Source organism: Triticum aestivum, chromosome 7B (assembly GCF_018294505.1).
Source record: "Triticum aestivum cultivar Chinese Spring chromosome 7B, IWGSC CS RefSeq v2.1, whole genome shotgun sequence".
Taxonomy (NCBI): domain Eukaryota; kingdom Viridiplantae; phylum Streptophyta; class Magnoliopsida; order Poales; family Poaceae; genus Triticum; species Triticum aestivum.
The window spans coordinates 460,035,135-460,061,415 of record NC_057813.1 but is presented as its reverse complement, the minus strand read 5'-3'; the positions used below and the strand labels follow the sequence as shown (position 1 = coordinate 460,061,415).

The window sequence follows — 26,281 nt, the reverse complement described above, 5'->3', positions numbered from 1 at the left end:
TAACGCTGGAGAGGCAGCCGTAGCTAGGTTCAGTTATTTCAGTTAGCTTTGGATTCGCCTGTTAGTTAGCTAATGCCGCAAGACGCGTTCTGTGCGATCTGCGGCGACATAGTAGGAGTGGCGAGTGCGCTCGAGGTCGTGGGATGGCACGATCTGGTAGTCTGAGCGAGTCTCGCTGCATGGTTGTTTCGTTCTCTGAATAAAAGGATCAGAAACCAGAAAAGCTGCAACAGTTTGAGCAGCGCAAAACCTTGTCTTGCCTCTTGAGTTCAGTCCACGGCTTCGGCCTAAAACAACTACACTTTTTACCTAAAACTAGTTATTCCGATATATATAAAATATTGATTACAGTGGCTTCTGCTATAGCAACCTTTCCAACCACGATTTTCATTCCACTCTGTTCAGTTAGCCTTGCTCCGTTGCTCGTGCCGCATAAAATCCCGACCCCAACCAAAGGTATCCGCCTCATGCCAAGTAGGAGAGCACGGCGCGTGCGCAGCTCCGAGAGACAGAGGGAGACGCGTGAGCATATGATGGATTGCTGGAAGCAATCGATGGAGCAGCTGCGGCTGCATCTCTCTGTGCCTGATCATCTCATCTCGTCGTCTCATCTGATCTCAGCTTCAGCTCCATCAGTCCCACAGTGCACCATGCAGCACAGCACCACCACTTCTCCCACGACGAAGCAAGCCCTCCCCCATGGCCGGGCCCCGCCTAGGCCAAGGCAGCCTCTGCCTCTGACACCCTCCCCGATTCGTCGAATCCCGCATTTACTCCTCCTCACCCACCTCCCCAACCACGCGGCCATCAGGCACTATAAAACAAGGGCGCGCCTCCTCTACCAGCGAGACAGCCGCTCCCCACCACCACCCGCTCTTCGATCACCTCTCTCGCCACAGGTAACAAGCGCTCCCACTGGTGCTGATCCTTCCATTCCATCCCATTCCCTTGGCCCTTGTGCGGCTCGATCGCCCAGTTCAGCTGGGTCCGTCCGTTCTGCACCTTCCGGCATTAATGGTGCGCGCACGCTTGCTTGCAGGTCAGTGCGAGGGGCGGCGAGCACGCTTGCTTGCTTGCGGGATGGAGCGGTACGGCTCTCTGGGCATGCGGCTGGACGGCGGGGGCGGCGAGCTGCCGCCAGGGTTCCGCTTCCACCCGACGGACGAGGAGCTCATCACCTACTACCTCCTCCGCAAGGTGGTGGACTGCGGCTTCTCCGGTGCCCGCGCCATCGCCGAGATCGACCTCAACAAGTGCGAGCCGTGGGAGCTGCCGGACAAGGCCTGCAAGACCACGGCGGAGAAGGAGTGGTATTTCTACAGCCTCCGCGACCGCAAGTACCCCACGGGCCTGCGCACCAACCGCGCCACGGGCGCCGGCTACTGGAAGGCCACCGGCAAGGACCGCGAGATCCGCAGCGCCCGCAACGGCGCGCTCGTCGGCATGAAGAAGACGCTCGTCTTCTACCGGGGCCGCGCCCCCAAGGGCCAGAAGACCCAGTGGGTCATGCACGAGTTCCGCCTCGAGGGCGTCTACGCCTACCACTTCCTGCCCAACAACACCACAAGGGTCAGCTGCATCCCATCCTTAATCACCTCACTAGTCTTCCTTACTACTCCATTGATCTGCGTTTTCATCTTCTCTGCCGCCTGATTTTTACTGTTTCTTCTCTGCGGCGATGATGCAATGGTGTAAAGTCACGGGGGGTTTAGGGCAGATTGCTATACTTGTGGTGTGAGCTTACGTTTCGCGTGTGAAGTCATGGCTACGAGCTAGAAGGATAAGCTAAGCTAGTGACGAGTAGAGTAGAGCTGCTGGAGCAGCAGGCTCTGTACGTACGTGCGCCTGTTGCAATGCAGATTGCATTGCGTGGATATGGTAAGCGAGGGGCTTAAGTGCAGTGAAAGATTTGCTGCAGAGGGATACGAATCTTTTCTTGGCCGGTGACTGCCCGCGCATGCACAGCTTACTATATTTCTACAGATGCGTAAATGCATGCCATGTTTGGGTGCTTTACTGCATTCTCTTGATCATGCATCAGATAGTTCTCTCTTTTACCTTCTTTTTTTACGCAGAGATGAGGATGTCTGGCTTAACTTGATTCATAGCTTTTGTTTTGATGTTTTTCGGTTTTCGCAACATGTAAAAATCTAGGTGGTGAGATTTGATCTAGGCAATGAAAATGGGGAATGTTGTTTTTCTTCTGCAGTCATAAATGGACACATGGAGATTGGAAAATGTTGGCTTAGATAAACACTTAACTTTTGAACGATGTCCCCTTTTCAGAATAAAAAAGTACTAGTAATACTAATGTAGAACTCGTAGGCTCGTAGCATCCAACGTCGTCGTCAACGGTGTGATATTCAGCATTTTTTGCTCACACGTTGGTGTATATATCCAGGATGAGTGGGTGATCGCCAAGATCTTCGTGAAGCCCGGCGCGGTGCCCCCCTCGCGCAAGGCTCGCTACGGACTCAGCAGCGCCGGCGACACGTCGTGCTTCTCCGACTCCACCTCCGTCTCCATCGGCGGCGGGGGCGGCGCCTCCGCATCGTCCGCGCCGCGCCAGCAGCTCCCGGATACCAGCTCGCTGTTGGCCGCGGCGCACGCCGCCGCTGACGGCGAGAGCAGCTCCTACGGCGCCACCGCCAACAACAACGCGGCGGGCAACTGCCGCGAGCTCGTGCCCTGCTTCTCCACCGCCCACATGGATGCCACCCTCCTCGGCATCGGGCAGTACGAACCGGTTACGCTCGCAGTCGAGCAGCCGTTGGCCTTCTTCCAGGGCTCCCGCCTGGTACAGGCGGCGGACAACCTCAGTCTGCCGATGTTCCTCCCCGGCGGCCTGCAGTCCGGCGTCTCCCCGCTCGGCATGGGCGGAGGGACCTTCCAGCACTGGCCGCCCTCCGGCTACGACATTAAGCTGGAGGGCAGCCGCGCGCCGCCGCAGATGGCCGTGGGCCCTGGCCAGCTTGACGGCGCCTACGGCTGGGGCTTCTAGACCAGTATGCATGCATGCCCTTCATCGTGTGCTCATTATGCTCTCTCATTCTAGCTTGCTTATCAATATGCTTAGATGCTAAGTAGCTATATCTCGATCATTATGCTGCAGTAAGTTTCGATTATTTATGCTCTCTGATCGTCGCGTGTTACTACTGCAATAGCAGGGCACACGACTTCACGAGCAAAGTACTGGATCACTAGCTATGTTACCTAGTTTATAGATTATTAGCTAGTCGATCGTATGTTGTTGTATTAGACCATATATGCTTAATTTATGTATTGTTAGTCGTATGTTGTATCAGACTATCGGTCAGTCGATTGAGATATGTACCGATTCTACTGTATCAGACTAGTACTAATTAGTTGAAATCATCAATGTATGTGTATCTAAATTATCACGTGTGAGTGATGCAGTAGCATATGCTTGGCATTTTCTTGTCCACGCCACTATTTCATTGGAGAAACAATGTAACTTGCTCTTACCGATACTAAATCGGTTTAACAATTGCATGGAATGGGGTGGTACCAGGATAATATTGTCTAGCATGGGTACCACGTCTAGGACAGGTACCAACCTTCAAAGTCTAAAAGAACAATGATAGGAGTACAATGGTAGTTTTGGTACCAAGCTTCAAACTCTGGAAAAACAATGATAGAATAGTACAGTACCTAGACTCAAATCCACCAAGCTTTATACTCTGAAAAACAATAATGGATAGTAGTATCTTGATTCAACCCTGTGAATTATTAGTCATTTGGTACAGAAAATAGGGAATATAGCAACGAAAATACCCCCCGTCTCGTGTCCCAATACACCTAAGTTGATTTTTTTGCAAATTTTTGAAACTTTTTGGAAACAAACATGATCTAGTGTTATACTCGTATAAAAAAATTCGCGAAGAAATGGCTTCCGTCGATTTAGGCCAAAAAATACGAAATTATGAGTACAAAAAAGCGGGCATAGTATATTTTTTATAGTGTCGATTTTGTTCTCCTTCACCCAGAATACAATGAAAATCATTTCTTCGCGAAACTTTTCACCCGAGTGTAATGCTAGAATATATTTTCCCCAAAAAGTTTCAGAATTTTTTAACCTTTTTTTATTAATTTCTAAATTGTATTTCTCTAGTACACTGCAAAAAAATACACTGTGATGATGCCTCGCTTGGTACTGCCAGTGAATCTTCACATAGTTCATGCTCTAAAAAGTTCTTAACGCCCAAAAAACTAATACTTAGCTAGAGGAGAAATCTGCTCGGATTTCTATTAGCTGATGCACATACCATATTCTATTCCATATTTTTTACGGATTCAGAAGTGGGGCGCAGGCGTTGTGAATACGGATTCAAATACGAGATTGTGTTGGATTAAGACATGGTACAGTAAGTCGGTAACTAATCGGACTCATATAAAAAAGGGCATATATCACATGCTTATACGAGAAATATGTACGTCCTCTGAGCTAAAAATTATATTATACATAAATAATGAGCGAATGTTCAAATTGATACACTAAGCACACATAAAAAGTTCATAAGTCACATCTCATAGGCAGATATAACATGCACATATTGATAATTAATACTGAAAACTTCATCAATAAATCGGGTAAGCATATTTACAATTTCAGATTATTGGGGTCCGCATGGACTTGGTTGATTTATTTATTATTTTGAAATGGGGTACTTGGTTGATTCGTTGATCATTCCCCTCATCAGCTCATGTCGTCAGTCGTCACCAAGGGTGAGCACGGTCGGCCAATCGCACGGGAATTGGATCATCATCTAACAGACAAAAGGAAAGTTAGAGAAGCTACAGAGCTCTAACTTGCCGTCTTTCAATCCATATGATTAAGTCTAAAGGAACTTAAATTAATCTGCAAACTATAGATCTACTATGTACATTTATTGTAATTACATACAAATAAATTGATGGTAAAATAAAACTAATTTTAAATTATTTATATCTACAATAAATACCACCAGTAAACAACTTGTTAACAGTCCCTTACTTTTCTTCGTTATTTTCTACTAGATTAGCACCGCATCACTGTGACTTTCCTTCTTCTCTATGTTAGAGGATCCGGTTCCAATCTCATGGTGCACACATGTCGTGGCAGAGCAAGACACAGTGCCGTATGTTTACGTGCTAAAAAATACCACTCCCACATTTCCAGCAGCTGCCATGTTTGGTCGAGCCACAACCACTTAAAAAACATTTTTAGTATAAAAACACCTTATATTTGTTTGTCATCTCCTGCATGGAAAGTGTTAGTTTGGTCCTGAGCTCATATGCTTCCATCATAAAACCGTCAAATTTTAAAAGTAAATAAGCAAATTGTGAAACTTTGTATCAAAAGAATTGTAGTGTTCTACTTAAACCTTCGCTTAGGGAGTCTTTAACACATCACCTAAAATCCTAGTCAAAAGATTGGTTTTTAGGAGTTAGACCCTATCTAACTCTTCGCTCAAAACGCTTAACTTCTCAATAATTTGAGGAGAACTACCCCACACTGCTCAAATTTGAGAAGCCAAACAAAATTTCTCTCTCATGTCACTCTCTTTGCTTCCTCAACCGCCAGTCTCCCCCATGGCGTTAAGTTTGAGGTGAGGATTAGGTGAGTATTTTTTTTTACTCCTCATTTTTAGCAGTTATAAGACCTCCGGGATCGAGTTAAATATAGGGAATGGTTAGAGATGCTCTTACCACCACACATCAAATATCATGCACCGTGGTTAGTTAGTCAAAAGAACTGGAGTCGGCTTCCTTAAGTCTATTCTTCTTCAATAGCTTGGTGGTAGAGCGATCGGGTTAGACGACCAAGAGCATCTGTTGCAGTGTGTGAAAAAAGGTAGTATGTCGAATATGGTAAGTGGTGACGCCGTCACCATATGAACGTGCACCACATACTTACCACAAACACAATGCACATTTGGTGGATTCAGAGAGCTTCTTTTCCATTATCTTGAAAACCGAGCGCTATACACATAAAACCAATAGGAAAATCGCAGCACGTACATGCATGGAAACCGAAGTAAAGCTTGTGCATATGTTGTTGAATTTGAGCAGCGTCGACGAATGCATCGACGTAGATGAAATATGATACCCTTGCAACTGGCCAAGTGGCAAGGCCAGACGGCTAATAAAAGACGGGAAGATCGAGCGAGCTACAGCAGCCTGCCTGTGCGTGTACATGCATGCATGTAACGGAAGCGGTGGTGTTCCGTAACCCGATGTGCTAAAAGTCCACCCGGCCGTTTCCCTGGCGCGGCATGATTCCCTGCCCCGCTTTTGCATGCATGCGTCCATCCATCCGTCCATTCCAACCGTCACTTCTCCACGCGGCCCATGTCCATGCCCCTCCCTCTGCCACAATGTACCAGCACTAAGAAGGGTGGTGGTAGGAGGAGAGTAATATTTTATGTGACGGGCCGACGAGATGTGGACGTCTCCTGCTGGACCCCAGGGGAAGGAGAGGGATGATGGATGGATGGATGGACGGACGGACTGGTGGTACGTGACGGAGGATACAGGTTTAATACACAGCCTCTCGCCCGATCGATCAGCTCCATCAGTCCCCCGCCGCGCGCGGACCAGGTCCATCCATGGCCGCCAGCTGCATGCGCAACGTCCGCCTCGTGCTCCGTAAATGTCGACGCCTCCTCGTCTGTAGATTTCTCTCTCAGCGGAGATAGATTACTGCATGTGTAATGTGGCAGACCGTTTCGGAGTATCGTCGTGGAACGAGAGCTGGCGTAGGCGATTCATCTGTGGGGTTCGGGGCATGTGATGACGCGCCATATTATCGCCTGTTTTTGTCGGCGGAGTTCAAGAACATCGTCCCCAAGAGGCAGAAATGACATATTTAATCTGAGGCAGAAATCAAATCACAAACTAACCTGGTCACGAAAAAATTTCACTCTGCTGACCTTTTGGTGTGGCGCCCGACAGCTGGGAACCGCACCCTACTGTGCAGCGCCCTTCCCTTAGGCGTCGCACATCCTGCCAGCGTGGCAGCCCTGGTCCAGTTACGGCCCCACAGACAGCACTGCAGCGCCTAAGACTTAGGCGCCACACCTGTAATGTGCAGCACCTAGCTCTTGGGCGCTGCACAGTCTGTGTTCCACTTGGGCTGGCCCCACCCTCTCTCCCCTCCCACCCCCACCACACACACACCCACCCCACCCAAACATCATCAGTGGCATCCGGAGGGCACGTCGCAAAGTTATTTTGAATCCACGTGAAAGCAGCTCCGGCTGCTTTCCTTTCTCTCTTCTTCTTCTCTTTTCCCTCCTCTACATCAGCCTCAGCCTCGGTAGGAGCCATACCGATAAGAGCAATCATCTGCTCGTGCCACCCATCAGAATCGGTGCTCATACAGAGAGGCCTTCCGTTGATAGCAAGACCGGTGATCAACGAGACATCCTCGAGCGTCACGGTCATCTCCCCAGTCCGAAGATGGAAACTATGCGTCTCCGGCCTCCATCGATCAACAAGAGCGGACACCAGTGGAGCGTTCAGATTCGGCGGAAGTAGTCCCGTCTGCTTGATGTACGGTGTGTACCGCTCGTCGTAAGGCATGGCAGGACCAGAGACCCCGTGATACCGAATCTTCAGAGGTTCAAGCTTCTGCAAAAAACAAGTAATGACAAATCTTAGGGCATGTAAATTTCAACTAAAGGCAAATTTGCAAAAGATTTAGATTACTCATTATTACCTTATCCTTCTCGCGCATCATGTAGGACTGGTGTTGCACGTCGTAGACATCGTCCAGAAGCCAAACCATCCTTACAATTTCAAACAATAAACATATATGAGTTCATCTACATCTCAAATATTGGTATACACTAAACATATAACATGTGTTCAACTACAAAAATCTCAACATCTCCTTCTCACACAATGAATATGTCATATGTTTTCAAATAAACAAAACATCTAATATTTGAAATAAACTCAACATCTAATATTTGAAATAAACTCAACATCTAATATATATCTAAACAAACATCTCATATATGTCTACAAAAATCAACATCTCATAGTTATCTATAAAAATAGGCATCTCATATATATCTATAAAAACTAAACAATCTAGGGTTTCACTAACAAGAATCATATATTGTGAACTAATAAATAACACTACGGTACTACCAATATGAATACACATCCTAAATCGAGCAAACCAAACAAATCAAGGGTTCCATTAAATCTTGGACAAATCTCTAAAATGGCAACAAATTTGCGGAGCAAAAGAAAGAGAACGGAAGAGTTTACCTAGTAGGATGGATTGGGGATCGAATCCACGGATCAAATCTTCAGATCTGAGAGGGATGTGGGGGGAGGGGGGGGGGGGGGGATTAGATGGGGGCGCCGCCGCTGCTCTCTGTCGAGAGAGCGGAGAGATGAAGAACTGCCTGGTCGGGCTGCGGCGGCCGCGCTTAAGTCACTGTGCAGCGCCTAAGGGCTAGGCGCTACACGTCAAAGTGTGGCACCCAGGCCTTAGACGTTGCACAGGTGCGTGTGGGGCCGCAACTGGACCAGGGCTGCCACGGTGGCAGGAGGTGCGACGCCTAAAGAAAGGCCGCTGCACAGTAGGGTGCAGCGCCCAGCTATCGGGCGCCACAACAAAGGGTCAGCAGAGTGAAATTTTTTCATGACCAGGTCAGTTTGTGATTTGATTTGGGTCTCAGCTCAAATATGTGATTTCAGCCTCCCCAAGAAACAAAAATGAAAGAGGGCCAACCTCAGTTATCCTTTCGCCTTGCAATGAAAGAAATCCGATGAAAAGAAAACTGAGTATGTGCTCGCGCGCGAACTGAAAAATACTCAAGCACCTACACATTGATGACGCGGTAAATCCATGATTGGGTGACCGAAGCCGTTCGTCATCCACCGTCAAAAGCACGAGGATTTCAATGCTTTATCGGAAAACAAATGAGTTTCATCTTTAACAAGTCGTTTTCCTGTATTATCTGTTGCTACTGCTTTGTTGCTGGTCCCATTCGGATTACACGAGATGACGAGAGAGAGCGAGAGGTGCACAAAGGGACAAAATGGATCTCATACGTGTATTATTCTGTTGAGTGAAAAAGAATACGCATGCGCCATGCAGGCAGGGCAGGGCAGGCGTGGCAGAGCATAGCATGCATAGCAATGATGCCTGGGTGCAATTAGGGTGTCGCAATCTTACGTAGCCTACGCCTGCGGATGTAAAAGAACGAACGGGGAGCTGAGCTTAACTGCACTGCAATGCACTGGCCCGTGATCTCGCCAGCGATACCGATGATTCGATCGGTGCAGCTGCATGCAGCCTGTGCTAAGCTGCAGCTTTGCATGCTAGGCAGGTGCCCAGCGACGGCGACTCGCTAGAGTGGTACGTATACGTGCTAGTAGAGAAATAGCTGCAGCACTTCACTCGAGTTTAGCACAGTTTTATGCATGCAATCACAAACTCTGCAAAGCGCAGACCATGAAACATCAACATCGGATCTCCTGCCAGGCAACCTATGATGATTCCAGGAATCAAAGCCCTTCAACTGTTTTGATCTTTACTTGCAGCAAGATTTAACTGGCACCACCCATCTTGCATTCTTGCTTATACTTGTACAATGTGACACTTTTGGTCAGTAGGTTTTTCTTTGCCGTATTATTAAGATCACATTCTTTTTGTATAATACACTGTTGTTTGGAAAAGCGAATCAGAAATTCATAAACTTCATAAATCCAGTCGTGTCCGATCATATGGTTGCTTTAAGATTCGCAAACTTCATTAGTCTTAGGCCTTTGATTAGTATAGAGTAGGGTCCATTCATGCTTGTTTTTCGCTAATTTTTTCAGAGTTGCATACGCCATCCACACCACACCTCTCATGCCTTATTCATTTCATCTTTAAAATTTAATCTATTTTATCTTTTGAATCGAAACTCTAAATTACATTTCGTTTGAATATATGTGTTTGTCACGACAGGAACTTTTGAATAAGACCAATCTTGAATATATCTCTACGTTTATTTATTTATTCAAGTATTTTACCAAGTTTCATAGGGTTTTAGGGTTTTAGGGTTCTAGCTAGGCTTGGGGCTTAGGTTTTAAGTTCTACTTTTTGAAATTTGACAAATTTATCATCATTGATATAGATGATGCGGCCACAACCGGCTACTGATCCAACTTAGATGCTTTTAGGTAAAGTGATGAGGTAAACTTTGTCAACTCTTGACGCATTGTAAAGTGTGATCTCTTGTTACCTTCAGGCCGCAAAATTGTCTTGACAAATGTGACCCACGGAGGACAGATGTCATCTGCAAGGTAGTAACTCATCGTGCACTGACAATCATTGAGAACATAGTTGCAAGGAGGAGCATCTTCGGCAACACGCCTAGCGAACAATGATGATCTCAACAACACATTCATATCATTATGAGTGTTAGGAGTCCAAAGAATGAATGCCAAATCCATAGATCCAAATAGCCCCTCGGTGTCTTCATCGGTGGGGTTCCCTCAAGTACTCATGGCCTAAATATCTCAAGCACGGCTTTTGTGAACCTTTGAATATCCTCCAAGACTGTATCGTCTCCAATGCGGACATGATCGTAAGTGGCATTGGCCAAACATCCATAGGCAAGCACTCGAACAGCCGCGATACACTTCATCAAAGGGCTCACACTTATCTCTTCGAATGCACTCCTTCTGAGTTTGAACCAATCGTCATGCTTCTCCACAACTTCTACAATGGTGAGAAAGAAACTTGTGTGCATCCGAAATCACCGGTGAAAATACTTCTCCGGATAGGTTGCATCAGGGATGAAGTAATCTCACGTAATCTTGGAATGCCCTACGCTCTAGCTTGATTGATGTGTATATGGAAAAAATGTGATCCTACTCTTGGCCGTAGGAAAACCTCGTTGAATATCATGCCAACGACTATTTCCAAGTCCTCATCGTCTTCTTCCTCCTCCGATGACGAAGAGTCGTCGAAGGTCAACTCCCTCAACCTCTTCATCACAAGAAATGACTTGGTTCAGTTCAATTGCCAAAAGGAAAAACGAGAGGAAAAAGCACAAAAAAACTCACCTAGGCAACCTGTCGAACACTTGAAGGATGACCGGGGGGGGGGGTTGTGTCACGACCGTTCGTCGACGTTGAGCCGATGCCCAAGCTGCGGTGGAGCTTTGAGTGGACGACAGTCGGCGAAGAGCCTGCAAGGTAGAAGATCTTGTGTGTGCAACCGGCGAAGGGATTGGCGCGACGGCGGCGGCAATAAAGCTCAATTTCGATGACGCTAGCGACCAACGAGAGTCTCAGAGTGGGGCGGAAGGGCAGTGGAGGGAGCGAGGTGTCGGCTGAGGCGCTCGGTGGTTGCTGGAAGCAACACCAGCAACAACGCAGCACGGGGTGGGGAGTGAGCAGGCGCGGGGTCGGAGGCCAAAACTTTTACTCCCAAGATGGGCAACTTAGTATATTTAAGAGTCGGGGCGGCTCTGAGTGGAAAATATCCTCCTTTAATAGCGATAGGGGATCGATTAGGTGCGATTTAGAGGAGGAAGAACGTATTTTTACTATGCTAAATCTCTAACACCTTTTAGGATGATTCTCACTTAGACGGTCCAGCAGTTGTCATCGGTTCGTTGGTGTATGACTATGGTGACTGAAACTCGACCCACTGTCAATGCAACTAGCCTTCGCGAAAACTCCTGAAGCTATCATTTTGAATTGAGATAATTAGTTTTATGCCCCTAGTTGTATTCCATTCGGCTGTTTTACCCATAATTTTTAAAGAGTAAAATGCACTGGCGGTACTTGAACTTGCGAAGAAAGCACACTTTGGTCACTGTACTTCAAAATATGACCAATACGGTCACTCAATACGTCTACACGTGATTCTACGGTCACTGTTCACTGTACGCCACTCATCGCCGCTCCATTTGACCACTTGTTGACCAATCCGAGGCGACAGCTGGCGTTCGCAGGGGGTCTCCTGGGCTTTTTACAAGGAAACCCTTGGCTGGCTCTGTAATTCCTCCAGCCCCTTGTCCATTCGGCTTCGATCATAACGAAAGGGGTCAAGGAAATATGCCCTAGAGGTAATAATAAAGTTATTATTTATTTTCTTAATTAATGATAAATGTTTATTATTCATGCAAGAATTGTATTAACCGGAAACTTAGTACATGTGTGAATACATAGACAAAACATATAGTCCCTAGTATGCCTCTACTTGACTAGATTGTTAATCAAAGATGGTTGTGTTTCCTAACCATAGACATGAGTTGTCATTTGATGAACGGGATCACATCATTAGGAGAATGATGTGATGGACATGACCCATCCGTTAGCTTAGCATTATGATCGTGTCAGTTTCATTGCTACTGCTTTCTTCATGACTTATACAAGTTCCTCAGACTATGAGATTATGCAACTCTCGAATACCAGAGAACACTTTGTGTGCTACTAAACGTCACAACATAAAAGGGTGATTATAAAGGTGCTCTATAGGTGTCTCCGAAGGTGTTTGTTGGGTTGGCATAGATCGAGATTAGGATTTGTCACTCCGTGTTTCGGAGAGGTATCTCTGGGCCCACTCGGTAATACTCATCACTATAAGCCTTGCAAGCATTGTGACTAATGAGTTAGTTGCGGGATGAAGTATTACAGAACGAGTAAAGAGACTTGCCGGTAACGAGATTGAACTAGGTATGATGATACCGACGATCGAATCTCGGGCAAGTAACATACCGATGACAAAGGGAACAACATATGTTGTTAGGCGGTTCGACCGATAAAGATCTTCATAGAATATGTAGGAGCCAATATGGACACCCAGGTTCCACTATTGGTTATTGACCAAAGAGGTGTCTCGGTCATGTCTACATAGTTCTCGAACCCGTAGGGTCCGCACGCTTAAGGTTCGTTGATAATATAGTATTATATGAGTTATGTATGTTGGTGACCGAATGTTGTTCGGAGTCCAGGATATGATCACAGACATGACGAGGAACTCTGGAATGGTTTGGAGATAAAGATTGATATATGGGATAATAGTGTTTGGTCTCCGGAAGGGTTCCGGAATTCATCGGAAGGGGTTCCGGATGTTTCCCAAAATGTTTGGGTACGAGAACACTTTATTTGGGCCAAAGGGGAATGCCCACAAGGTTTTTAGAAAGTGCAAAAGGAAGTTTTGCGGAGTCTAGGGGCCAGACGCCGGGAACCCTGGCGTCTGGCCCTGGAGTCCGAGAAGGACTCTTGCCTTTCAGATGAAACCGACTTTGTGGAGGCTTTTACTCCAAGTTTCGACCCCAAGCCTCAACATATAAATAGAGGGGCACGGCTAGCACAAAAGACACATCAAGAACACCAAGCTGTGTGCCGGCAACCCCGTCCCCTCTAGTTTATCCTCCATCATAGTTTCCGTAGTGCTTAGGCGAAGCCCTGCGGAGATTGTTCTTCACCAACACCGTCACCATGCCGTCGTGCTGCCGAAACTCATCTACTACTTCGCTCGTCTTGCTGGATCAAGAAGGCGAGGACGTTATCGAGCTGAACGTGTGCTGAACACGGAGGTGCCGTACGTTCGGTACTTTATCGGGGCGGATTGTGAAGGTGTACGACTACATCAACTGCGTTGATAAACACTTCCGCTTAGCGATCTTTAAGGTTATGAAGATACACTCCCCCTCTCAGTGCTACGCATCACATAGATAGATCTGGCGTGATCGTAGGAAGTTTTTTGAAATTACCGCGTTCCCCAACAGTGGTATCAGAGCCAGGTCCATGCGTAGATGTTATATGCACGAGTAGAACACAAAGTGTTGTGGGCGATAATAGTCATACTGCTTAACAACATGTCATACTTTTATTCAGCGGTATTGTTGGATGAAGCGGCTCAGACCGACATTACGCGTACGCTTACGTGAGACTGGTTCTATCGACGTGCTTTGCACATAGGTGGCTGGTGAGTATCTGTTTCTCCAACTTTAGTTGAATTGAGTGTGGCTATGCCCGGTCCTTGTTGAAGGTTAAAACAGCACACTTGACGAAAAATCGTTGTGGTTTTGATGCATAGGTAGGAACGATTCTTGCTAGAAGCCTGTAGCAGCCACGTAAAACTTGCAACAACAAAGTAGAGGACGTCTAACTTGTTTTTGTAGGGCTTGCTGTGATGTGATATGGTCAAGCATGATGTGATATAATTTGTTGTATGCGATGATCATGTTTTGTAACAAAGTTATCGGCAACTGGCAGGAGTCATATGGTTGTCGCTTTATTGCACGCAATGCAATCGCCATGTAATTGTTTTACTTTATCACTAAGCGGTAGCGATAGTCATAGTAACAATAGGTGTCGCGCCGGTGACATTGGAGATCATGACGATGCTTCAGTGATGGAGATCATAAGCACAAGATGATGATGGCCATATCATGTCACATATTTTTCGATTGCATGTGATGTTTATCTTTTATGCATCTTATTTTGCTTAGTACAGCGGTAGCATTATAAGATGATCCCTTACTAAATTTCAAGGTATAAGTGTTCTCCCTGAGTATGCACCGTTGCTATAGTTCTTCGTGCCGAGACAACACGTGATAATCGGGTGTGATAAGCTCTACGATCACATACAACGGGTGCAAGCCAGTTTTGCACACGCAGAATATTTGGGTTAAACTTGGCGAGCCTAGCATATGCAGATATGGCCTCGGAACACTGAGACCGAAAGGTCGAATGTGAATCATATAGTAGATATAATCAACATAGTGATGTTCACCATTGAAAACTACTCCATCTCACGTGATGATCGGACATGGTTTAGTTGATTTGGATCACGTGATCACTTAGATGATTAGAGGGATGTCCATCTAAGTGGGAGTTCTTAAGTAATATGATTAATTGAACTTTAATTTATCATGAACTTAGTCCTGATAGTATTTTGCAAATAATGTTGTAGATCAATAGCTCGTGTTGTTGCTTCCCTATGTTTTTATATGTGTTCCTAGAGAAAACTAAGTTGAAAGATGATAGTAGCAATGATGCGGACTGGGTCCGTGATTTGAGGTTTATCCTCATTGCTGCACAGAAGAATTATGTCCTTGATGCACCGCTAGGTGACAGACCTATTGTAGGAGCAGATGCAGACATTATGAACGTTTGGCTAGCTCAATATGATGACTACTTAATAGTTTATTGCACCATTCTTAATGGCTTTGAATCGGGACTTCAAAAACGTTTTTAACGTCATGGACCATATGAGATGATCCAGGAGTTGAAGTTAATATTTCAAGCAAATACCCAAGTTGAGAGAGATGAAGTCTCCAACAAGTTCTATAGCTAAAAGATGCAGGAGAATAGCTCAAGAAGTGAGCATGCAAATTGCCTGGGTACTACAATCGCTTGAATCAAGTGGGAGTTAATATTCCACATAAGATAATGATTGACAGAGTTCTCTAGTCACCATCACCAAGTTACTAGAACTTTGTGATGAACTATAGTATGCAAAGGATGACGAAAATGATTCCTGAGCTCTTCGTGATGCTGAAATCGACGAAGGTAGAAATCAAGAAAGAGCACCAACTGTTGATGATTGACAAGATCACTAGTTTCAAGAAAAGGGCAAAGGGAAAGAAAGGGAACTTCAAGTATAATGGCAAGCAAGTTGTCACTCCGATGAAGAAGCACAAAGCTAGATCAAAGCCTGAAACTGAGTGCTTCTACTGCAAAGGAAATGGTCACTGGAAGCGGAAATGCCCTGAATATTTGGTAGATAAGAAGGATGGCAAAGTGAACAAGGGTATATTTGATATACAGGTCATTGATGTGTACCTTACTAGTGTTTATAGTAGCCCCTGGGTATTTGATACTTGTTCGGTTGCTAAGATTAGTAACTCGAAACAGGAGTTACAGAATAAATAGAGACTAGTTAAGGATGAAGTGATGATGTATTTTGGAAGTGGCTACAAGATTGATATGATCATCATCGCACACTCCCTAGAGTTTCGGGATAAGTGTTGAACCTAAATAAATGTTATTTGGTGTTTGCGTTGAGCATGAATATGGTTAGATCATGTTTACTGCAAAACAGTTATTCATTTAAGACAGAGAATAATTGTTATTCTGTTTACATGAATAAAACCTTCTATGGTCATACACCCAATGTTGATGGTTTATTGAATCTTGATCGTGGTAATACACATATTCATAGTATTGATGCCAAAAGATGCAAAGTTGATAATGATAGTGCAACTTATTTGGGGCACTGCCGTTTGGGTCATATCGGTGTAAAGCACATGAAGAATTTCCATGCTGATGGATTTTTTGAATCACTTGATTATGAATCATTTGATGCTTGCGAACCGTGCCTTATGGGCAAGATGACTAAAACTCCGTTCTCCGGAACAATGGAACGAGCTAGTAACTTATTGAAAATAATACATACCTATGTATCCAGTCCAATGAGTGTTGATGCTTGTGGCGGGTATTGTTATTTTCTGACCTTCACAAATGATTTGAGCAGATATGGGTATATCTACTTAATGAAACAAAAGTCTGAAACATTTGAAAAGTTCAAAGAATTTCAGAGTGAAGTGGAGAATCATCATAACAAGAAAATAAAGTTTCTACGATTTGATCGTAGAGGAGAATATTTGAGTTACGAGTTTGGAATAGTTTCACAACTCACGTCACATGGAACACCACAGCGTAATGGTGTGTCCGAACATCGTAACCGCACTTTTATTGGATATGGTGCGACCTATGATGTCTCTTACTGGGTTACCACTATCGTTTTCGGGTTATGCATTAGAGACAGCTGCATTCACTTTAAATATGGCACCATCGAAATCCATTGAGACGACGCCTTATGGAACTATGGTTTGGCAAGAAACCAAAGTTGTCGTTTCTTAAAGTTTGGGGCTGCGATGCTTATATGAAAAAGCTTCAACCTGATAAGCCCGAACCCAAACCGGGGAACTGCGTCTTCATAGAATACCCAAAGGAAACTGTTGGGTACACCTTCTATCACAGATCCGAAGGCAAGATATTCATTGCTAAGAATGGATCCTTTCTAGAGAAGGAGTTTCTCTTGAAAGAAGTGAGTGGGAGGAAAGTAGAGCTTGATGAGGTAATTATACATTCTCCCGAATTGGAAAGTAGTTCATCACAGAAATTAGTTCTAGTGATTCCTACACCAATTAGTGAGGAAGCTAATGATGATGATCATGAAACTTCATATCAAGTTACTACAGAACCTTGTAGGTTTTCCAGAGTACGATCTGCACCAGAGTGGTATGGTAATCCTATTTTGAAAGTCATGTTACTAGACTATGATGAACCTACGAACTATGAGGAAGGGATTATGAGCCCAAATTCTGCAAAATGGCTTGAGGCCATGAAATCTGAGATGGGATCCATGTATGAGAACAAAGTGTGGACTTTGGTGGACTTGCCCGATGGTCGGCAAGCCATATTAAATAAATGGATCTTTAAGAGGAAGACTGACACTAATAGTAGTGTTACTATGTACAAATCTCGACTTGTCGCAAAAGGTTTTCGACAAGTTCAAGGTGTTGACTATAATGAGATTTTCTCAACTGTAGCGATGCTTAAATCCATCTGAATCATGTTAGCAGTTCCATATTTTATGAAATCTGGCAAATGGATGTCAAAAATACATTCCTTAAATGGATATTCCTTAAAGAAGAGTTGTATATGATGCAACCAGAAGGTTTTGTCAATCCTAAAGGTACTAACAAGGTGTGCAAGCTCCATCGATCCATCTATGGACTGGTGCAAGCATCTCGGAGTTGCAATATATGCCTTGATGAGTTGATCAAAGCATATAGTTTTATACAGACTTGCAGTGAAGCCTATATTTACAATAAAGTGAGTGGGAGATATGTAGCATTTTTAATATTATATGTGGATGAAATATTGTTGATTGGAAATAATATAGAATTTCTGGATAGCATAAAGGGATACTTGAATAAGAGTTTTTTCAATAAAAGACCTCGGTGAAGCTGCTTACATATTGGGCATCAAGATCTATAGAGATAGATCAAGATGCTTAATTCGACTTTCACAAAGCACATACCTTCATAAAATTTTGAAGAAGTTCAAAATGGACCAGTCAAAGAAAGGGTTCTTGCATGTATTACAAGGTGTAAAGTTGAGTAAGACTCAAAGCACTACTAGGAAAAGGGCTATAGATGAGATGGACACTAATGGCGCACCTGTCATGTGGTGCGCCACTACTATATAGAAGTGGCGCACCATGTGCAGGTGCGCCATTAGTGTGGAAGACACTAATGGCGCACCAGGCACATGGTGCGCCACTAGTAACAATTTTTTTCCAAACATACTAATGGCGCATCATGGCACGGTGCGCCATTACTAGTGCTAACTAGTAATGGCGCATCATGGCACGGTGCGCCATTACTAGTGCTAACTAGTAATGGCGCACCGGCCACACAGTGCGCCACTACTGTTGTTTTATTTTTATTCTTTTTTTTGCAAAACTACTAATAGCGCACCATAGCATAGTGCATCATTACTAGTTTAAACTAGTAATGGCGCACTGTGCCACGGTGCGCCATTAGAATATATACTTTTTTTATATTTTTTTGCAAAACTTCTAATGGTGCACCAGCAGCAGGTGCGCCATTAGTAACCAGGGTTACTAATGGCGCATTTGCAGGTGGTGCGCCATTAGTAACCTGGGACCAACAAGATATTTTGGACAACCCACCTACCCACTCACTTTCCCCACTTCATTCTCTCCACCTCCTCCTCCAAGCTTGTCTCAGCTTCCTCCTCCTCCTCACCTCATTTGCACCATAGATTCATCCAAATTAAGTGGTTAAATTACCTTTTTTGATAGGTAAGTAAGGGGGGAAGCTATATTTATGTTGTTCTCCCTCTCCAACAACGTGCACATGCACTTTTTGTGGCCTAGCTAGATCTATGTATGTTCGTGGTGTTGCATATGTTTGCGGTGTTGCATATATGTTTGTGTTTGCAGGTACCGGTATTTGAAATGCGATAGTTGCCAATATTTTGCCGGAATGTTGATTCATTTCCGTTTCGACGAGAATTTTGGCACTATGCATTCTGAAAGTAATGCTCGGGCGGGCGAGAAGACGAAGAATCTCCAGGACATGATCACGACGGTGATGCTGTACACAGTCATCATGTAGAAGATGCCGGACATGATGATGACGAAGATGCCCGAGCAGACGAAGGGCATGATCATGAAGATGAAGATGCCGGTGGAGCAGACGACGATGGACCATCGATGGGTTGGGTGCAGGACCCTCATATTCAAGAGCTGCTTCATAAGTAGACGGATAACGCAAGAGCTGCCGCCCGAGAGAAAGCCAAGCTGGATCAACTAGAGATAGATGCGGTTACTCCATTGTATGAAGGATGCAGGCCCGAGGATACCTGCCTGAAAGTAACGCTCATGGCTCTGGAGATGAAGGTAAAACACAAAATGACCGACGCATGCTTCGACGAGAACATGTCATTCTGGCACGAACGTCTTCCCAAGGGGAACAAGTGCCCAACCAGTTTCGAGGAGGCGAAGAAAATCATGTGTCCTCTGGATTTACCGCACGTGAAATACCATGTGTGCATGAACAATTGCATCATTTATCAGGACGAGCACGCAGAGTCTACCATATGTCTGGTGTGCGGCGTCACTCGATACAAGAAGAGGAAGAAAGCTCCTCGAAAAGTGGTGTGGTACTTTCCGATCACTCCTCGTCTGCAGCGGTATTTCGCGGACCCTAAGGTAGCAAAGCTCCTGCGTTGGCATGCGGATAGGGAGGAGAAGAAGCGAGAAGATGACGCAAATGACCCAGAGATAAATAAAAAAGACAAGATGGTGAGTCACCCAAAGGATGCGAGCCAGTGGCAAGCGTTGAACTTTGAACACCCAGAATTTGGGAAGGATCCAAGGAACATCGTGCTGGGCGCGAGCACCGATGGAGTCAATCCGTTTGGCAGCCAGAGAAGCACACATAGCACCTGGCCTGTGTTTGTGTGGATGTACAACCTTCCCCCTGGTTGTGCATGAAGAGGAAGTACATTCACATGAGTATGCTAATTGAAGGGCCGAAACAACCAGGGAACGACATCAATCTGTATCTGGGGCTGCTGAAAGAGGAGCTAGACACGCTGTGGAAAACGCCAGCCAATACGTGGGACGCTGCAGAGAAAGAATATTTCCCGATGAGAGCCGCACTGCTCACGACGGTGCACGACTATCTCGGTTACGGATATCTCGCGGGGCAGGTGGTCAAAGGATTTTCTGGATGTGTTAGGTGCATGGAGGACACAACATATCGCCATCTAGATAGAGATCCCGGGTCTTCGAAAACCGTGTTCATGGGACATCGAAGGTGGCTTCGCGACGATGACCCGTGGAGGAAATGCAAGGATCTGTTTGATGGTGAAACCGAACCCCGAAGATGCCCGCGTACAAGGAGCGGCGAGGAAATAGACCAGCTGTTGAAAAATTGGAAAGATTGCCCACTGCCAGGAAAGAAGCAAAAGGCGCCAGAGCCGGGAAAGAAGCGAAAGGCGCTAGAGCCGCTGCTGAAGGTATGGAAAACGAGGTCTGTTTTTTGGGACTTGCCGTACTGGAAGATCCATCGTCTACCTCACAGCCTTGATGTCATGCATATCATGAAGAATGTGTGCGAGAGTCTGCTTGGTACCCTGCTCAACGTGCCAGAGAGGACCAAAGATGGGCCAAAAGCAAGGGCAAACTTGAGATCAATGGGCATCAGGGAGGAGCTTCACGCTAATGATGATGATGATGAGGCGAAGCAGGACACGGAAAGTCGTCGCAAAGGCAAAAAGGCCAAGAAGACCGGAAATGACTACCCTCCCGCATGCTTCACTCTAAGTCAGGAGGAGATTGAGCAATTTTTCACCTGCCTCATTGGAGTAAAACTTCCTTATGGTTACGCGGGGAAGATAAGCAGATACCTAGACCCAGTGAAGCAGAAGTTCAGCGGGATGAAGTCTCACGATTGTCACGTGCTGATGACGCAGATACTTCCAGTTGCAATACGTGGGATCATGGACGCGTACATCCGTGAAATGCTATTTGGCCTATGCAACTTTTTCAATGTCATCTCTCGGAAGTCGGTTGGCGTGAGGCAACTCAGAAGGCTACAAGAAGAGATCGTGGTGATACTATGCGAGCTTGAGATGTACTTCCCGCCCGCATTCTTCGACGTTATGGTGCATCTGCTGGTCTGTATCGTGGAGGATATCATCCAACTCGGGCCGACGTTCCTGCACAGCATGATGCCGTTCGAAAGGATGAATGGTGTCATCAAAGGATACGTTTGCAACATGTCATATCCAGAGGGAAGCATAGCCAGGGGCTTTCTGACCGAAGAGTGCATCTCCTACTACACGAATTATCTAGGCATCGAGGACCCCGTTGGTCTGCCCGTCAACAGGCACCTCGGCAGGCTCGCTGGATGGGGTCACCGTGAGGGTCGCCGCGAAATGCATGTCGACTTCGAGGGTCGACTCGCCAACTTGGAAAGAGCAAACCTAGTCGCGCTACAACACATAGACGTGGTCGATCCTTGGGTGGTAGAGCACAAAACCTTTATTGAGAAGACGTACAATGACCGAGGCCAACAGAGGACGGACAAAGATATAATCAAAGAGTACAACTCATGTTTCACGCGTTGGTTCAAGCAGAAGCTTCTGTCGTACCCTTTACATGAGGATTCTTCCGCAGAAGAACAACTCATATTCGCCTTGTCACAGGGCGTCGAGCACAACCTGATGACCTATGAGGCGTACGATATCAACGGCTACACATTCTACACCGAGGACAAGGACATGAAGAGCGATGGTTATCAGAACTTCGGGGTAACGATGGAATCCTACACCGGTAACGACAAGGACAGATACTACGGAAGGATCGAGGAGATCTGGGAGCTGAGCTACGCTGGAGAGAAGTTCCCGATGTTCCATGTCAGATGGGCCAAGAGCGTCCTAAAAGAAGACCGGTATTTCACCACTATGGTTATACCCGAAGCCAAATCCAAGACCGCGGGCGCAAACGTCACCGCGAAAAATGAGCCATGGGTACTGGCTTCCCAAGTGGACCAATGCTTCTTCATTACCGACCCGCCAAAGCCCAGTCGTGTTCTCGTGAGGAGAGGCAAAAGGAAGATCATCAGAATGGATGGAGTAGCTAATGAGCAAGACTTCGACAAGTATGGCGACCCGAAGATCGAACATGATGACGGCGATGAAGTAGCAGCATACACCACAAGAAGAAGCAGGACCACCCTACCTAAAGGACATCCGTTCCACAGAAGAACTCCATTTGTGAAAAACAAGGTCAAGAAGATTGTGAACAGATAGCTAGCTAGCTAAGATCGATTGTATTTAAATTGTAGTCTTCATTTCTCGATTGTATTTCATGGGCACTTTTTGAACTATCACGAATATTTTTAAATTTCATAGGCACTTTTTGAATTCATGAAAAAATATTGAATATTCATGAGGACACTCGATCTCGATCCCCTTCCATCTTGATCGCTATCCCCCCTCGCCAGATCCCCCTTGCCAGATCCCCCTCGCCGCCGAGCACCCCCCGCATCCTCCCCCACTCCATCACCGCCGACGACCCCCGCACCCTCCCCCGCTCCACCGTCACAAATGAATGCAACTAAAAATCCAAAAAAACAAATTTGATTATATTTTCAAAAAACAAAGTTGATTATATTTTCAAATAACAAATTTGATGATATTTTTTTATATTCCTAAAGGTTTTGAAATAACAAATCTGATGATATTTTTCAAAAATTTATTACTGTTTCATATGCATATTCATTTTCTAAAAAATTATTAGATGCAACAAAATAATAATAATAAAAATCTTACTTATGGCGCACAGCTGGCTGGTGCGCCATTGCTATCTAAAAAAATACCTATGGCGCACGGTCACGATGGTGCACCACTTGCTATGAAAAAAAAACATTTCTGGCGGTGCGCCATTAGTAATCTTCCCCCATCCATACACTTTGTCCCTCCCTCGTCCCTCCCTCTCGCCAGCCACTTCGTCCCTCTCCATCCACCGTGCCGCTCCATCCCTTGTCCCTCCCTCCCACGCGCCCCCGCCGCCTCCCTCTCCCCTTCCTCCCCCTCGAGCGCCGCCTCCCCCCCGAGCACCGCCTCCCCGCGAGCGCCGCCTCCCTCGCCTCCCTCGAAACCCTTGAAACCCGCCGGAGATTTGGAGCCTCGGAGCCGCCGGAGACTTGGAGCCTCGGAGCCGCCCCACATCCACCAGGAGAGGAGGCCCCACGTCCACCAGGAGAGGAGGCCCGCGACCTCCCCGTCGTCTATCCCCGCCTCCCCCAAGCTCGCCGTCTCCGCCCTCCGTCGTCTCCGCTCCGGCCACCACCTCATTGTGGTCAGGTAACCCTCCTCCCTCTGCCTCTCTTCTCCTCTCTTCCTCCTCTCCTCCCTCCCGCCCATGCCCTCTTCTTCTCTCTTTTGCTAGGTTTAGGTCAAATCCCTCTCGAATTTAGGTCAAATTAGGTTCAAAAAATTGTGGGAGTAGTGCCTAGCAAACATGAATAATTAGTACTCCATGTGCATTGGAGTACTTGGTACCTGCAAGATTTGGACACACTGAAAAAATGCACTGGACACACTGAAGAAAAATGCACTGTATCATGTATTTGTCCATGGTTTATAGACGAAAAAATGCACTGGACACACTGAAGAAAAATGCACTGTATCATGTATTTGTCCATGGTTTATAGATGAAAATGAGTTATTTTGCACTAGAGAATATAGTTGTGTATGCTGTAACCTTGTTTTAACTGCATCTTCGCACCTGTGAGTTTTCCATCTTCTTTGCTACTCTGTTGGACATTAACCATTGCAAGCAGTGTGCTGCTACCACTGTCCTGCAAGGTAAGAGACATGTAGGACTGAAACTGGATCCAGTCTTGTTTGCAACTAGATACAGACTAATTGCAAACTGTGCTCTTTATTATATCCCAGTAAAATAAAATATCGGATAAAGTATGTAGTGCTGGCTCCTAAGAATGAGTAGAGCTATCTAGTCTCTGCAAGCAACTTAAAGCCCCAGTATTCAGTTGCTGGTCTGTTTGAGTAGTGGCATCTTTAGCTGGTGATCATTATCATATGAGCAGCTGCCTCTACTGAACCACATTCAACTATGACAGTAGCTCAAGTTTTTTATGGTATTCTTTGTGGTATTAAGATGGAAACCCGGGATACTATTTCTGTTAGGAGATGGTGTCATATTAAGATGCATATATTGTTATGTTACGCAAATTGTATCATCTTGCCACTTAAGTCAGCCTTCCCTTTAAGCAGAAAATTCAGTTAGGAGCTACTGTCAAAAACTTGAGCTACTGTCAAAAAATTCAGTTAGGTACAGTTAGGAGCTATTGTCAAAAACTTGAGCTACTGTCAAAAAATTCAGTTATGGCATCTAGAATTATGTCAGTTTTGTTTTGTAACTAGAAGACCAAAGTGTTAGGAATTCTGTCCAAACTGTAGTTTTCAGTATTCTGTCCAAACTGAAAACTGTTAAAAAGACCATGTGTTTTTTGGTCAAAATCTGCATGTAAAACTGAAATAATCAGTCATAAAGAATATCCTCATGACCATGTGTTTCTTGGATTTCTGTAATGATGATGGAACGTTATAAAGCATTGTACTCCAATGTGTATATATTGTTATTATTTTTCTGTAATGATGATGGAACACTATAAAGCATTGTACTCCAGTGTGTATATATTGTTATTATTTTTCTGTAATGCTGATGGAACATTATAAAGCATTGTACTCCAGGGTGTTGCTTTATTGTGATGCCTCTGAATTACTTGTGATCACATTGAGAAAGACTTGCAAAGATGATGATCATCTTTTATAGAAAACAATTTCTGTAAACACGTCAGTAACTTTGCTAGTTTGCTAGGTTTTGTCTCCAACCATTGTGTCGTGACGAATTTGCAGGTACCCCGAGAGGCCCTTGAGTTTGCCGGAATGTCGATTAACTTCCGTCCCGGAAAATTCGGGTACTCCATATGTCCTATTTTCAGCAAAGGTCATGCTAAAATTTTCCGTGAATTTTAGCATGACTTTGCTAAAAATAGGACATATGGGGTACTTGCGACTAATGCATGGGCCGGGGTATCTTAGTACTTAGTTAAGTAGGATCAACTGCCCCGCCATTCTTGCTGCATTGAACCATAGGTGGAAATAGAGCCAAATGATTAGGCCCAACTTAGAATTCTCCTTAGCATCGATAAACCCTAGATGATAAACCCAACGTAGGTGGCAATAGAGCCAAGTGATTAGTGCCAAGTGATTAGGCCTAGCCTAGGGTGCCTCGACATCGATAAACCCTAAATGATGAAAACGTAACTTAGCATTTAGGGTGCCTCGGCATCGACAAACCCTAAATGATGAAACCTTGGCTTCTATAGGGTGCCTCGGTGTCGATGAGAACCTAAATGATGTACGCTTAGGCTTTTAGGGTGCCTTGGCATCGACAAACCCTAAATGATAAAAGCTTAGCTTTTAGGATGCCTCGGTGTCGACAAACCCTAAAGATGAGACCATGATCTTGTTCCTTGACAATAACCAACTTTTTGACCAAACTTTTTTCCTATTTAGAGCGAAACATGGCCAACAACGATGAGGCCGGCGGTTCGGGCAGCAAGCAATTTTGGGAGCTGTCCCTCCCAGGAGATGGAGGAACAACCTTGTCATGCCCAATATGCGATACTATCCTAAAGAGACTCGAAGGTCCCACCAAGGATAGAACCGCATATTGAAACGCTTTTGCAAGGTGGATATCATTACATCAACATTACATAATAGATGGGGATACATACAAGAGGCATACACTGCCACATGAATACAACATCATCATACATAAGAGCATCATCCGACTACGGATGAAACACAAACAAAAACTCAAATGACATCCACCCTGCTAGCCCAGGTTGCCGAGCTGGAACCTATCCCCTGATCGAAGAAGAAGCAGAAGAAGATCTCCAAAACAAGCAAACCTCGCTCTCGCATCATGATCATCGCATAACCTGTACCTGCAACTATTGTTGTAGTAATCTGTGAGCCACGAGGACTCAGCAATCCCATTACCATGGGTATCAAGACTAGCAAAGCTTAATAGGAAAGGAAGGGGTAAAGTGGTGAGGTTGTAGCAGCGACTAAGCATATATGGTGGCTAACATACGCAAATAAGAGC

At 45.4% G+C, this 26,281-nt stretch overlaps 1 protein-coding gene across 1 annotated transcript; it reads left to right on the top strand.

The window, feature by feature from the left end:
- The first annotated feature begins 772 nt into the window (after positions 1 to 772).
- LOC123157667 (protein CUP-SHAPED COTYLEDON 1) lies at positions 773 to 3,422 on the top strand. The gene is made up of 3 exons (XM_044575918.1): positions 773 to 899; positions 1,040 to 1,569; positions 2,402 to 3,422. Exons 2-3 carry the CDS (start codon positions 1,081 to 1,083, stop codon positions 2,999 to 3,001), a joined length of 1,089 nt encoding a protein of 362 aa, XP_044431853.1. The 5' UTR covers positions 773 to 899; positions 1,040 to 1,080; the 3' UTR covers positions 3,002 to 3,422.
- Positions 3,423 to 26,281: the final 22,859 nt, after the last annotated feature.

Excerpts from the sequence above, each read along its gene's own strand:
- LOC123157667 (XM_044575918.1), top strand. The coding sequence starts at position 1,081 with ATGGAGCGGTACGGCTCTCTGGGCATGCGGCTGGACGGCGGGGGCGGC. Across the intron at positions 1,570-2,401 it reads TGCCCAACAACACCACAAGG|GATGAGTGGGTGATCGCCAA; the intron begins GTCAGCTGCATC and ends GTATATATCCAG.